At 41.2% G+C, this 15252-nt stretch overlaps 1 protein-coding gene across 2 annotated transcripts; it reads left to right on the forward strand.

Annotated features, from left to right (window-relative positions):
* The first annotated feature begins 743 nt into the window (after positions 1-743).
* LOC145495459 (uncharacterized) lies at positions 744-2397 on the forward strand. 2 transcript variants are annotated; one of them, XM_081475082.1, is made up of 3 exons: positions 744-1246; positions 1316-1435; positions 1544-2397. In XM_081475082.1, the coding sequence occupies exons 1-3, from the start codon at positions 1214-1216 to the stop codon at positions 1778-1780; spliced, it is 390 nt and encodes a 129-aa protein (XP_081331208.1). In that variant the 5' UTR covers positions 744-1213; the 3' UTR covers positions 1781-2397. The 2 variants fall into 2 exon arrangements, with proteins under 2 accessions (XP_081331208.1, XP_081331209.1); XM_081475083.1 differs by having other exon boundaries at positions 1319-1435.
* The last annotated feature ends 12855 nt before the right edge of the window (positions 2398-15252 follow it).

Here is a 15252-nt window from a genome sequence, read left to right on the forward strand (position 1 = left end):
AGCTAAGTCGCCGAATGGTATCTTCTCAAGGCTTACAGCAGTTTATGGCAGGTGGAAATATTAACTGTCTTGGTTCTTAGGGCCAAACCAAGAGCGAACGAAAAACCACCCAGACAACAGGGAAAATGACAAGAAAGTCAACTGAAGTAAGCTCATCCATACTTGATTTTATTTACAATCTGTCTTGCTCCTTTGGCAAAGACTGAGATGCCTATACAATGTTAGTTTCCCTTACTCGCTGCAGATAACCTTATCGTCGAGCAAAAGCTCTTGCTCGACGACCAGCACTCTTCGAGCGTTGTTCTCTCCTCGTCACCGGAAGCAACAGTAGGAGCCCCATTAGACGCCATACCAATGCCTTTTGTAGTAAGTGCTGCCTTTATACATTACCATTATATCTACTTAACTCACGTGACAACCGAAGTTAAAAGGAGGAAGTAATACCCCACAAGAAGTGTTATGCAATCTGTAAGGGTCGATTTACTCTCCTTTACTAGATGAATGTCGAGGAGGGACAACAAGTTCACGGAAACTGCATAGGAATCGAGGAGCAGCTAATACCACTTGTGAGTGAAAGATTTGCTACGTAATTGAGTGCTTGCCATGTAGTAACCTGCTTTTCATTTTCGCCGTTTATAGCGACGCACGTTTGTACCAAATAAGGGTCCCTTTCATAAATTCCTGTGAAGGAAGGGTCTGTGTCACTTTTGAAGAAAATCTAACCTGCCTCATTTTCAGACAAGAAAGTCAAAGAAATCCGTAAATACTGACTAGTAAAGGTATCATGGCTAGGGGAAATATTAGGTCGATGGCTGAGTGATCTATATAGATGAACATCAGGAGCCAATTTGAAATTTTGTATGTAATAACCAACTGCGAGTGTCTCTACTATGCGTTAGCGGGATGTACGAACTTTAACGTGGTAGGCTCCACTAGCTTTCATCTCAGGTTCTTTAACTTTGTTATCCTAGTGTTTTTTCTTTTGTACAGCAAAGGCTAGTCCATGGCACCTCCCGGTCCCGACTCAGACGTTCTAACGAACCGACCACCTAAGCTCTCTAGCACTGAGATTGGGAGTGGCAGACATATATATAGTATCATAAACCATGACACTGTTACTAGTGAGCCCATATAGCCGTAGCGCAACTGTCTTTGACCACCTCGTAATATTGTTGTCATTGCTTTTAAGAGTACCTCCACGCCTCTGAAGAAAATGAAAGCTGAGTCACCTGAAGAGCCGGAATCGGTGAGTAACCACCCTTGCATCATCTATTTGAATATTGCTGTCAATTTAACTTATGTCTGATTCTTTCAGCAGATGCCCCATAAAGAAACCAATAATATGACGCCACCACGAGCGGCGGAGACGAGAGGACTCCAAGAATTGGACGTTTCAGAAAGAAAAGAAAAACAGGAACCTACGAAAAGCCGAGAGGTAAACCGATGAACGGCTACGTAGAAAGGAATGAATTATGTTGATTTCACAAATGGTTTACATGTACTAGAAAATAATTTACTGCTGATAAGCTGTTTTCCTTTGCAGGTATCCATTGGCATGTTTGTCGCTGTCGCATACAGTAACTGCGATTGTTTCTTTTTGGGGAGAGTGCTGAAGGCGGAGGATGGCATTTTTTCGATAACGTTTTTGGAACAAATTCATGGAAAAAATGGTGTGTTCGGTTGGCCCGCTCAGGCAACAGTGGAGACTGTGGACACCGAACAGGTCTTTATCACTGACCTAGAAGCCGAGGAAGCTGGTACAAACTGGCTAACGCCTTAACATTCCCCAGAATACAGGAAGTCCAAGAAGCATTCCCTCAGTGCAAAGAGGCACTAGTAGAAAGACTTAAGATTTCTCAGGTAATTACCATCATTTGATAGCTGACATAAAAAGCCTAAAAATGTGGTAGCCGGGAGTTACCAAGGATTGGCTTCCCAAAGAGAACTAAACTAAAAGGAATTCAACTCTATTACTGTAGTCAGTTTGATTTGCTTTTTTGATAACTACGTCTTTTTTAAACGTATTACCACAATTTCACCCTTTTACAATTTGGCAAAAATTCGTTTTCGTCAGGTTCAAGCCATATGGAATGACACTTCCACCCCTTACTGCACTTTCAAAACTGGTGTTACTTGAATTGGAAGGATATCAAAACAGTGCAATTAGGAATGCCGGACATCCACGAATCTTTAATGGTGTCTCTATTTGAGCCATCGACAACCTGGATGGCTAAATGATTCAGTAAGTAGGATTTTACTGACAAGAAACGGCTAATGCGTAGTCAGTTAACTACGCATCCACTAAATGCGAAAGGAGCAAGATTCCAGCGCTCTCTTGATTTTCGGTTTCGCTTTATAGAAACAAATGCAGAACAAATTTACACCTTTTTTTATCTTTGCGAGCTTCTAACAGTCTCCTTTAATATAACAGGTTATCAATGCATATGTGGCAGTATTAGAAAAACGGGCCTACAAAAACGTAAGTATCAGATGACTGTTACGGTCAATGTTGCGTCACATCACGAGTAGCAATTTTAATTAAAAGTAGTTTGAGAGCTCTCTTTAACAGTTGCAGGGCAAGTTCGTTATCACTGCGAATAGTTTTTTCTATGAAAGAACTAAGCAAGGGATGCCCTGGCGCAAAAGGGTAAGTAGCTGACATACACATTACATTCATACCACTTTGAACGTACGTGCAGAATTAATTTTTTTTAAAAATTGGTATACACGAGGCTCACAATTACGCAAGGGTTCCCTTAAAATTTGAAATGGAAATAGAGGGAAATTTTTAAGGGCGTCTAAATGTTGGTAATTGTAAATGTAAAATGTAATTTTTTGTAAATGTAATTTTTGTTTACCCACGGAGCACCAAGGAGTTCACAAGAACTCGTTCAGAAATGTCCGTGCATTCAAGGATCGAATTGGAATTTGAGAAATGTTGGTTTTTGAGGAGAGGGGAAAACTGGAGTACCCGGAGAAAAACCTCTCGGAGCAGAGAAGAGAACCAACAACAAACTCAACCCACATATGACGCCGGGTCCGTGAATTGAACCCGGGACATTGGTGGGAGGCGAGCGCTCTCACCACTGCACCATCCCTGCTCCCCATTTTACTATAATATACTACATTTTATGTTCAAGCTTAGCTATCCGTCATGTAACAAAGAAGAAATTGTCATAGTTATTTATCAACCTGTGTACTTTTTTCCAATGTCTGCTTATTGCATTTGGTTACAACTTGACATTTCGGCATACAAGAAATTTGTGTTCCCCCGTCAGGCTGCCCAGTGATTTCACTGGACACTAGGCGTAAGTATACTTATGGGGAATTACGGGCTCAGATACTTAACCTAAACATAACCGCCACCGATAATAATCACCTTAGACAAACTGAAGCTCATTGGCTTTTCTCGAACTCGCTCATCATTTTTAGTTTTACAAAAGAACCATGGACATTAACAATTTATCGTATAACCAGGGCCTTCCATCTGAAAAAGATGGGGATTAAACTCCCGACGGAGGCTATTGCATTGGGTGTAAATCAAACCTTATTTGATCCCTAATAGACACAATTTCAAAATTAGACCAACAAATATATGAGCTACGGTAACCTAAATCATAACAGCGTCGTCGAAATGCCTAGACCACAATAAAGATAATAGCACTTGTTATTCCCTCACGTTAAACGTTAAGCGATATCTTGATAAATGTATTTGCGCTCGACTCGTCTCGAAAATCCAAAGGGACAATTTATTACAATCCGTTATTTAGACCTCTAAAAGAGATGACAAGCATGACGTAAGCCTATATTATTCACAATTTCCTTGCAAGGGTCTTCCTAACTAAAAGGAGCCAGCTTGAGGGATGTTACTGGACTGACATGGCCAGTCCTCACCCCTTACAAAACGATGATGTCAGCTGTGGAGTCTACGTATTGAAGGTAATCCTTTAGAATGTGATTCGTTTTCTTAATACTTAAACCGAAAATTACCATGGATGTAGTTAGACTCTGACATGCGTTAGTTGACACAGTCACTTTTCTTCCCTACATCGCGGAGTGCATTACAGAAAGAAAGGAAATCGCCTTCCAACAGGTGTGTCTTAACCGAAATGCTGTACTTCATCAACGTAGTAATTGTAGTCACTGTAAAGTCACCAAAACAAGAACAAGTTATTCAGGCAATTGTTTTGTGCCAATCGTTTTTTCCCGACAAGCCGAATTTGCAGCTATATATCGAGACAGATCCAGTCATTTTGTGAGGGACCAAATACTCGGCGATCCTTAACCCTTAACTGTGATGCAAATATAGTTCTCTCCGCAAATTAGGCCAATTTTGTAATTCTGTGTAAAGTCATTTATTATATCTACTTCGTCTTCCTCTATAGCATGACATCGATGACTACAGATGGCAGATTGCCTACAGGCTGCTCAATGATGGCAACTGGTAGACAGTTGGACTGGAACTATTTTTTGTATGCGTCAATGGCTTATACGCTGGCAAATACTTTACAATTTTGCGGAATTTTGCCCGACCGCTCATTAAAGGCGTATATGAAGGGAAAGGCGAACAGAAAGAGCAAAACAAGACCTAATGTGTCATTCGACAAAGTTCATCTTAATTGTACCGCTTGTAATGCTGTTTTTGCTTTCCGTGAGAATATTTCTTATAATAAGATGCTGATTAGCCAAGACCGAGAACACCTCTCGGATATTAGAGATAAGGGAGCTCTCACATTCAAATTGTTGACTGCATTGAATGCCCTTTTCATCCCTGCCAAATTTTGTGGAGTCTTCCAGTGGAGTAAGAGCATAATTTCTATTTACAAGGACACTGGGAAACTGAGATGAGGTGACAAGAGGATGAAAATTTTTATTTAGTAACACATTTGAGCCCACTCATGATCACTAAGTCCATTGTTTGAGTGAGTGTGAGATGAAGCAACCCTGACAAGGATATCGGCCGCTTCAGTATTTCAATAAAGGCCGTTTTCAAATTTGCTGAACTTACACGATTTCCATGATTTAGCCAATATACACCGCCGAGGGAGGCTCTCTGGCTAGACTGAGTGCACAAAGCCACATTCATTTCAAGGCGCGGAAAGCTAGTGGCTGAATTCGAGAACAGTTCTCGGACAAACAAATCGCCGATTGGCTAGAACCGAGAACAGTTATGGGAATGTTAAAACAAAAACGTTCTGCGGCACGAAAAAATCGTTCAGCGACAGTTCATCCTTAGAATGCGCGAAAGAAACCCGCGAAAACTCGAACCTTTTGCTAACTCGAAGTGGTCTATTCTTCCGTCAGGTCATATTCTCTATGATTTTACTCACGATAACTCGAACTCCTTCTCCAAGGTGTAGTGAGTAAAAACATACTCCAAAAAATTGAATTTATTTTTGTCTGAATTGAGTCAGCATTGATGTATTGCACGGTTTCTCACGGTAGTGTTCCTCTGCTAGCCATTTTGCATTTTGAACACAATTTCCTTATGTTAGGTCGTTTTGTAAGCAAAATAACCAGTTGCATCATCACATTGTATCATATCCGGTCATATGAAGGGAAAAGGGTACAGGAAGGACAAAACACGACCAAATGTCTCATTTGAGAAACTTTTAGTACATTGTGACCCTTGTAGGGCTGCTTTAGCTTTTATAACAAGGGTGCCGATTAGTCAAGACAAAGAATAAACAAAGGAAATTGAGCCGGAACCTGTCAAAATTATACCATCGTCTGTTCTGACGCCAAGTGGCTGAATTTGGGAACAGTTCTCGGCCAAAGAAAACGCCAGTTGATTGAAAGCGAGAACAGTTACAGGAATGTTAAAATAAGAAAGCTCTGCGGCGCGAAAATCGTTCAGCGACAATTCAATGCTGAGTAATCCCGGTGGAGAGCGCGAAAGAATTACTAAAAACAACCAGAATTCAAAGCCTTTTCACAGGCAAGAAATTGTCGGCCAAGTTCATTTCACTCGTCCCCATAATCCATTAAAAGGGGTGGCAAATGGTACTTCCAAAATCTTGGGTCTCGCAAACTTTTCATCCGATCTCGAAATCTCGACAGCCTTTGCGAAGAGTCTCGAAGTCTCGTTTATATTGCATTTATTTCGGTGTCGAAGTCTTGCGTGTTTTGGTCTCGGTCTCGGATTTTCTAACAGGGGTCTCGGCGAGTATTGGATTTTACCATTCGTCACAAGTAACTAAATTACTCCTTTTCTTTAATGCAGAGATACACTGACATCAGCCTATTGGCTTAGACTGAGAACAGTTCTCACAATTTAACAATATGTCCCTTTTCTAAGATCGGAAAATACTTCTCGGGGGTGACACGCAAATTATGTCATGGTTTTCTGACGCTAAGTGGCTGAATTTGCGAACAGTTCTCGGATAAACAAAGCGCCAATTGGCTGAAAGCGAGAACAATTCTGGGAATGTTCGAACAGAAAGTTATGCAGCACAGGAAATCGTTCAGCGAAAATTCAATGCTCAGCCACCCTTGCAGAGCGCGATAAGATGCGAAATTTTATTATTCGGTTTGCCGTAAATATATTATTTTATGGAAGGCCACCGAGACAGAAAAACCAAGACAACAGATTTTCAGGTTACAGTCTTCCCATAAATGTAATGAACGGAGATGAGTGACATGACGTCAAAACAACACGCAACACTCGTGATCTCGTAACATGACACCTCGAAAGCCCTAGTCGCGTTTCGTCATTTCGTGGTTTTGAGAAAACACGAATTATTGCTTTCTAAGCGTTAGATTTCAGCAGAATATTTACTTGCTCTGTAGTCCGAAGAATTACTGATCATTCGTCCAGGAAAATAATCAGTTTATAAAGCTGTTTCAAGCGAATATACAAGCAATATAAACCATGTCGATTGGTAGAAAACGAGAACAGTTCTCAATTCTAAAAATATCTTGACCTAAATCGCCCGCCGGTGACCTTTCAATGTATGATATGTTCTGATAAAGTAGCCATAAATCGGAAATATCGTCCGGCGTGGCGGGTTGGCGCGCGCTAAGGGTAGATTTCAGAGAAAGGAGTTTGGAGTTGCGCCGAAGAACGAATCAAAATGATTGCACCAAACGGTAAATTATCAGAAGTGACAAGGTGCCGAGGAAATACTCAAAGAGATCGTAATGAAACAGTGGCTAAACAAGTGTGGGAAAATTTTGGCGCAAATTTCAGGGAAAACGATCTCTCGCTTTCTAGATTTATGGACCCAGGAAAAAGTTAATGAAATTTGCATTTGGACGACGGATCGACACACTGTTGGTAAGTTGCCACCTTCCTTGATATGCTTGTTAGAAAAGAAAAATGGAAAAGCAGAATTTCACGTTGTATTTTCCGCAACGCAATTATGTGGACTTGTGCGGCTGAACTAGAAAGTTTTCGGTTTAATATCCCGAGTACATTTTTTGTTGTTGTTGTTGATAAGCTTAGTTAAAGAGCCACGTAAACACCATTTTTGTGGATAGTCGAAATTCGCAAAGATTCAACTCGACTATTATTGATAAAAGACCATTGTGTAAACTCATTCATGTGTGGTTAATAGATGATGACAAACAAACGTTCGAGAATAATTACTTATCGGTGATTCATGACAGATGCTTACCAGACATTTTGTTTTCGATGAAAAATTCGCCCGTTCTCATTGGTGGATACTGAGAACTGTTTCTCGTTTATGAATGAATGTGATTTCATGCTCCCTTATTGGCCAAGACTGGGAACAGTTCTCAGAGCTACAAAACATTCTCAGTTTCCAGTTGAAAAGTGCATTTTCCACTTTGACATTACCGACTCGGTAAAATCATAAAACATCACATGCGACTAAAATAAAAACTAAAAACTAAAAAGAAATGCCTACATGTAATTCATAATAATTTAAAATACTTAACACTAAAACAGATCTAATTCTTTACTTTATTCAAAATTATGCCCATGGGTCAATTACGAGCATGCTAAAAGGTCCTAACACAAAGTAAAAGGAAATTAAGAAAACTATTGCTTTTTTCCTGAAAATTGTAGCGACTGAAAAGAATGATTGAACACTCTGAGAGTGCATTTTATCACCCTGACAAGATAAAATTTAAGGAGAATAGAGAATTCACAAAGTTATATTACAAAGGAATTGGTACGGGACAGGACAAAGGAAACAGCCAGGAAGAAACTGAAACTTTCTTCGACGAGCAAAAAAGTATGCATGCACAACAAAGAAAACAGTGAGTGACATTCGGTTAATGAGTTACAGTGTAGTTAATAACAAAATTAGTGTGAAGAAAAGAGCAGAGAGAGAGAGTGCGTGTGTGGAGAGAGGAGAGCGCTCTCACCAACTAAATTGTGTATGTATGTATGTATGTATGTATGTATGTAAAACTTATTTCTAATACCGAGAAATGGTCAGGGCAAGAACTTCTATGCCCTAAATTTTTTCTAAGTATGTAAATGTCATTTACACTGTTCAATTTACCGAGTAAAGCTCTTCGGATTTTTTTTTTCTATTAGTACTATCTCACTTTTGAGGAACATTTCCATATTAAGTGTAAATACTGCATATTTGGGGAATAACCCATGTACGCCCAATCAAAAGCAGTGGCACTAATAAAATGAAATAGTAAATCAAAATGAAAGTAGAGCTTCATTTGCACACAGGATTTACATGCACAATCGTCTACTTGACATTTGGACTATATAAGCATTTCACCAAACCGAACTAATTGGACAGACAACAAAGTAAAGCGAGGAAATCTACATTATAAACATAATAATTATGCATATCACTTCATCTGAGTATCAAAAGCAAATCCCTTCTCAGTGAAAGGTAACCGAATGAAAGAGAGGATAAAGAAAATTCGTTTAGTAACCGAATGAAAGAGAGGATAAAGAAAATTCGTTTAACCTTGCAGTGTTAAAAGTTTAATAATTATTCACGCTTAAATTTGAATATTACAGTGTGCATTTTTGCCGACGGCTTAATTGAGCTTTGCAGTCATTTTATCGGCGGTAGCTTTGCCAGTCTTCAACCAAATTTAAACCTGGGAATTCACCCAAGCATTTCGCCAAACCGAATAAATTGAACTAACAAAACGAGGAAATCTCCATACTTTGTAATCACAATATGCAAATCTTCACATAGGAACGTTGAAAGTAAATTTAGCAAATCCTGTTCGTTTCGGCTTAAAATGATTTGTACACCTTTCTTGGTTTTCAACAACAGAAGAAGAAATTTTAGCAGTCTACGAGGCGGCTGTGCCAACTAACACAGAGAAAACTTCAAAACTCACCCGGCCGTGTTTACAAATACGGTTTTGGTTAAGCTTATTTTTAGACGTGAGGTTATAAGCTTAGGTTGATGACGAATATCGACAGAAAGCTTAATTTGTCTACAACTAACAACAACCTGCACAAAGCGATTCACTTGCTATTGTTTAGAGATGAGAGAAATTAAAACGATGCAATTTATAAATTGTCTCACAGCATGGCTTCAAATAAGGAAGACTTTCAAAGGATTCCAATTGAAAATAAGCTTATATTGCCGAGGCAAATTGTTAATTTTCATAGCAAACGCAACAACAAAAGTCACTTACCGCAAGTTGGCAATATCAGTTCGGCCAGTGTAAATCTTCCAGGCAGAAACTTGCAGCAAAAGTTGTGAAGACTGAAATGAACTAGTCTTTTTGACACATCAACGAATCAACCAGTTTTTCCCGCTGTGTTTACTGTTTTGTAATACTCGGACATGTTTGATTTCTCTTGTTCATCACCTGACCAAATCATGTGACTTTTCTTGCATGGCTGCACAGCGTCACAACGCGCGAGTTTTAAAAACTTGGCACTGCAGTCTTCTGAGTACTTTCACATCCTATCTATGGCCCTCGTTAGCTTTGGTTAACGGCATTGTTCGGTATTATTTCACTTCCTTTCTCTAGCCCTTGACTCGCTATAATTCACGGCATTGTTCAGTACTGTTTCGCCTCCTTCCCCAGCGCTGGCCCGCGCTTTTTCACGATCTTCTTCGCTACTTCTTTGCCTGTTAATTTTTGCTTTCTTTTTAATTCCTTCAGTGCAACCCCATCAGATCAACCTCCGCTATCGTTTGTCGACATAACAAATAGAAATGCGTTTTCTTTTCTTTAAAAATTCCGCCAAGAAAAATGGCATTCTGCTAGAGACCGAGGGTGCATGTCTCTGTCGACCTATTTGCTGGAGTATGGCCGCCATGTTGGGCAACTCCGCCGTCGCTGTCGCCGTCGTCGTTGTCGTCGTGTGTACACGCCCACGAGCAATACCGCTAGCCATGAAAACCATGAGAAAATTCATTCATGGGTTACCTTTTCTTTCCCATATGAGTATGGGGCTCCGCTTGGCGGCCCTTCAGGCTGCCGGAGCTCCGCTATTAATGTCATTGAGTCTGAATGTGAACCAAATGAATACAAACTAAAAGGAGATATGAAACTAGTAAAAAGGAAAAAGCCTAAAATAATCCGCTCTGTCAGGTACCAACACACATATATAGTGGGGGTTCTGGCACAGTGGGTAGCAAGGGACAACAACCGTCCGAAAAAAGCCCCCCAGCTCCTTCTCAGACTGAAGCTTCGGAGAAGGAGCTGGGGAGCTTTTTTCGGACGGTTGTTGCCCTTGCTACCCACTGTGTCCAGAACCCCCACTATATATGTGTGTGTGTTTCTCTGCCTCCTTGATCAGTGCTGTGCCGGAAACCTCACTTCGGGTCCATCGAAGCTGCAAGTAATCAATATGCGTGGATGTGCCCTTCACTAGTATATACAAAACTGTGCCAGAAAATTTTTCCTATTGGAGGAGTGCATGCTCTGTGTATACTGTGCCGACATGGCTGCCTGTGGACTTTCCGAGGCCATTCAAAGCCACCCTCCAGAGCTTCGTGAGATCATTCTAAAGGAGTACATCGCGATAAAAATCAAGGAAAAAAAGGAAATGGGGCGGGACAAGGTACACGAGAATATTTTAAAACTGCCTTTGCAAATTCAAGCAGCAGATTGTGCCGATGGTTATTTGTTTCGATTATCTGCACTGTTATTTCGAGGAGTGCTGTTTCCCCTGTTTCAAAAAGGAGGGAACTGTTCATAAAGCAATGCTAAGCCCGCTGATAATACCTCTCGTAGAAGCCAGCCCCGAGTACAAGAATTTTTTAAAAGTATGCTCCGGGGATGGTTACGATTGGCACGAGTGGTTCCTTTTTGGAAGGGAGCGTTAGCGAAAAAAGGTGGCAACGTTATAACCGCCGGTCGAATTTACATTTAAAAATCCACAGTTTCATTTGCATATGATAAAAACATGCTTGTCAGTGTTCACTTGATTGTGTTTCTTGTGAATGAATATTTCACGCCTGAGTGGCAGAGACAAGTGCGTGATATTACATGCGAAGTTGTTGATTGCTTTCATGACGCGCTTCCGGTTGTTTGAGGCTTTCATACAACAGCTTCCCGTTGCGAATTCCTGAAGGCTTCAGTTTAAGCTGGTTGCGTTCCTCTTGGCTTCAGTTGAAGCCATCAGGAATGTTGAAGCCAAGAGGAATTTTACAGGCAGATTTCAATTTTTTGTCCACAGTTTGTTAGAATACGGTATTTCTTCTCGGCCTGGTCAAAAAAAATAACACTTTTCATCTTTTTTCAACGAAAAATGGGGCACGAAACACGGTAGAACAAAGAGATTTCACTAGAGCGATAAAAAGAAACAGCTGACCGGGGGGTTTCCCTATTTCGCACTTGGCTGCGTTAAGTGAGTAACCTCGAAAGTTCAAGGCTATTTTTGTGAAATGACAAATATCACAATCACATGTTTTTGATGAGACAAAGAGAGAGTTTGTGTTTTTTTGCTCAAAATTTAGTTCAAATCTGCTGTTTAATCCGCAAGTTTTTTTCTATATTCTTCCCAAACCTGGTCCCGAACCTGGTTTCTTATTTTTTCGATATCTGGCTGGATTGGACTTGTCTGTATTCGCGAGAAGTTCAAGCGTAAAGTCTCTTTAAGCTGGCGATATTTCTGCATTTCACGTGTGATCAGTTGAAACTCCGTGTCAGAAACCCGATTATCATTAAGAGCCTGTGAGACGGCAAGGTTAATCGAGTCATGTTTCCCGATACCCAGAGAATGGATTCTCGAGTGCTTATTGACTTTCCGTTCAAGCTTCTTGTTGACAACGGACAGGCCAGTGGAAACTGCGCCGGATAAAGCGGCTATCCTGGCAACAGGCGCGCCGACAACAATTCCAACACCGGTGAGTGATGTTGCAACAGCCCCAGAAGACAGAACTGCTGTGAAGGCGCCAAGGCCAACCAGGGAATAATGAAGCGCTTTCCGGCTTTTTTGTATTTTTTCAACACAAGCCTGTAATGCTCGACCTCAGCAGAAATTTCTTTTTCAATTCTGCTGATCTCGGTTAGCCAGAAATTCTTGGCATTTGTCGTTTCGGGAAGGCTTGGATAGATTCCTCTTTCATTCTCGGCAGGCGGCGCGCTTGGTGGCAACAGATTTGCCGAAGACATTGCGTATATAAAGAAATTTAATTTAACTCTAATTCAAAAAGAAGAGGGAAGCCCTTGAAATCAAAGAGTTCGCCACTTTCATCTTCCACGCTAATGGTGATGCTATTTATGGACTGGTCTGTAGAGCAGTCTCGCAAAACCTGTTGCGGAGAACCCAGGTAGATCACCTTTTCATAAGGCTTCCCTTTCACATAAAACGTGGCTAATACATCTGACCTTTTGCCATTGAACAGATTCCGTTCTGTGTCGATCAAATCACAACGAATAAAATATGTCGTTGGAGATGAAAGCCTTTTTACGAGTGTTTTAGTGGCCAACTTTGGCTTAACACCGAGAAAATTCGATAAATTTGTGTCAAGAACAACTCTCTTGAACCCTTTATTTACGATTTGAAGCATGCCACAAGGTTCATTCATTTTAGTTTCCATAGCATAACCGATTTTGGTGAACATGCTGTCTATTTTTTCTGCCAAACTTTCTAAAGTGTAATTCCCTGGTAAGAAAATTGCGGTGGCAGAGCCAGTCAAGGTTGCTGTTCCTCTTTTTTTCAAAGTGTCCCAGCTGTTGTACAAGCTGCAAGAAATGAGTTTAATGAAATGCACTTTCGGTATCGGTTTTTCAAAATATATTGTCTCGCATTTCTGTTGCGTGACAATAGTGAGAACAACCATTTTATATTCAACAAATAAAATTGTGTTCAAATTAACTCAAATTCAAAAAGAAGTGGCAAGCCTTTGAAATCAGAGTTCGCCATTTTCATCTTTCACGCTAATGGTGATGCTATTTATCAACTCATCTGTAGAGCAGTTTCGCAAAACCTGTTGCGGAGAAGCCTGGTACTTACCTTTTTAATAAGGCTTCCCTTTCACATCAAAAGAGGCCAAGATATCTGACCTTTTGCCATTGAACAGATTCTTTTGTTTGTCGATCAAGTCGCAATGAATGAAATATGACGTTGGAGATCTAAGCCTTTTTATGAAGTTTATAAACTTTAGCTTTCGCCCAATACCAAGCAAACCGGCTAAATCGCGATCAAGTTCTATCGGTCTTGACCCCGAATTTTTTATTACAAGCTGGCCAAGAGGTTGGTTTATTTCTGTTTCCAACTTATAGTTATATTTGATGAAAAGATTGCCTATTTCAAGTGCAATTCTTTCTAAATTGTAATGCCCTGGGAGTACTTGACCAACTGGCAAAGTGATATTTTTGGCATCATTATTATCTCCCAAGGTGGTGGAACCTTCTCTTTTCAAATTGTCCCCGCTGTTGTATAAACTGCACGAAATGAGTTTCATGAAATCGACTCTCAGTATCGGTTCTTCAAAATAGATGGTCTCGCCGTTCTGTTGTGTGACAATAGTGAGAACAACCATTTTATATTTAACCAATAAAATTGTGTTCAAATAGTATGGCGATTGTGTGGAAAGATCCGAACCTTGTGATAAAAGATGCAATGGCCAAGGAAAACACGTGGAGAGTATTTGTGGCACATTTCCCCAAGGCCGATAGATCCCGTTTCATCACTCAGGGGAATACCGACGGAAAAAACGTAACGGAAGAAATCTTTTTCAAAGAGGGTCCAGGCTCGCTTCAAAGCGTCTTCGGCTCAGACAAAAAAATATTGGAGCGAGGAAATGAAAAAGGCGCTCGGTTTGGAAGACAAGCGCTCGGGGGACATTGGAGGGTTTCCTTACCAGCTGGCGCCACTTGGTTCAAAAGTTTCCTGGCCCATCCCTGCGGTACCTGTCGACGGAAAAGCGCCAAGCTTGAAAAACATATTTGACGATGCAATCAAAATCTACGTCACGCCTGACCAATATTTCATGACGAAATTCCGAGAAATATTTGAAAAAACCAAACTAAGGCACACGTCGGCAGTCGAATCAAAATGCTGGCTGGGAGGGCCTGACATGAAATATTGGCCGCAACAGCTCAACTTCGTGGTTTTCTGCGCGACACAGGGGTGTGGAGTTTCTCGCGAAATCTTTGACAGTGGGATGGATCTTCCCCCGCAGATAAGAGCTTTCTACAAATTCCACGTGTATTTCACGGTCAGGCGCATTCTGTACAAGCTAGGGGGAATTAAGAGCATGAGCACTTCGCCCAGAGACCCACCTTTCAACCAATACAATAATCATTACAACGTCGCTTCATACAAAAGGATATGCAGCGAGTTCAGCATTGCCCCCTCGAGTGATTTTCGCTTCACTCACGGGGAAAACCATGGTCTGGTAAGCGTTTACGTGTATGCGACAGGCGCGGGCCCATCGAAAACTGATTATAAATACCCGGGATGGAACAAATTCAGCGATGAAGGCGGGAAAGCAATAAATGGGGACCTTATTTATTACATCGAGCCGGGTGCCGCTTCTGAGGCTCAATCGGACTGGTTCTCCCCCAATACCGCAAATGGCTTTACCCAGGCTGGCTTGGCACGAATCAACCAGTCGATCGAGGCTTTCGTTTACTGCACTCTGGGCACGCAAGTCAAAGTCCGCAGCAGCATTCTGGGTTCAGGCGGCCAAGCGAGAGAAGGCCAAAGCAAGTTCCTGGTGCTGATGGAAGACGCTATCGGACAGCCCGATCTGGCCCAGAGCGTGCAAAGGTACCAGCTCGCGGTGGATCAAGCGAAGGTGAGGCTCAATCTCGCTGTAGCCCCAATGGCCTGGCTCATGCCTGCGCAAATGATTATCAACACCACAAGCACGATCGGTTACAACAACAAGC

This window comes from Orbicella franksi, chromosome 8 (genome assembly GCF_964199315.1).
Source record: "Orbicella franksi chromosome 8, jaOrbFran1.1, whole genome shotgun sequence".
In the NCBI taxonomy this organism is placed as follows: domain Eukaryota; kingdom Metazoa; phylum Cnidaria; class Anthozoa; order Scleractinia; family Merulinidae; genus Orbicella; species Orbicella franksi.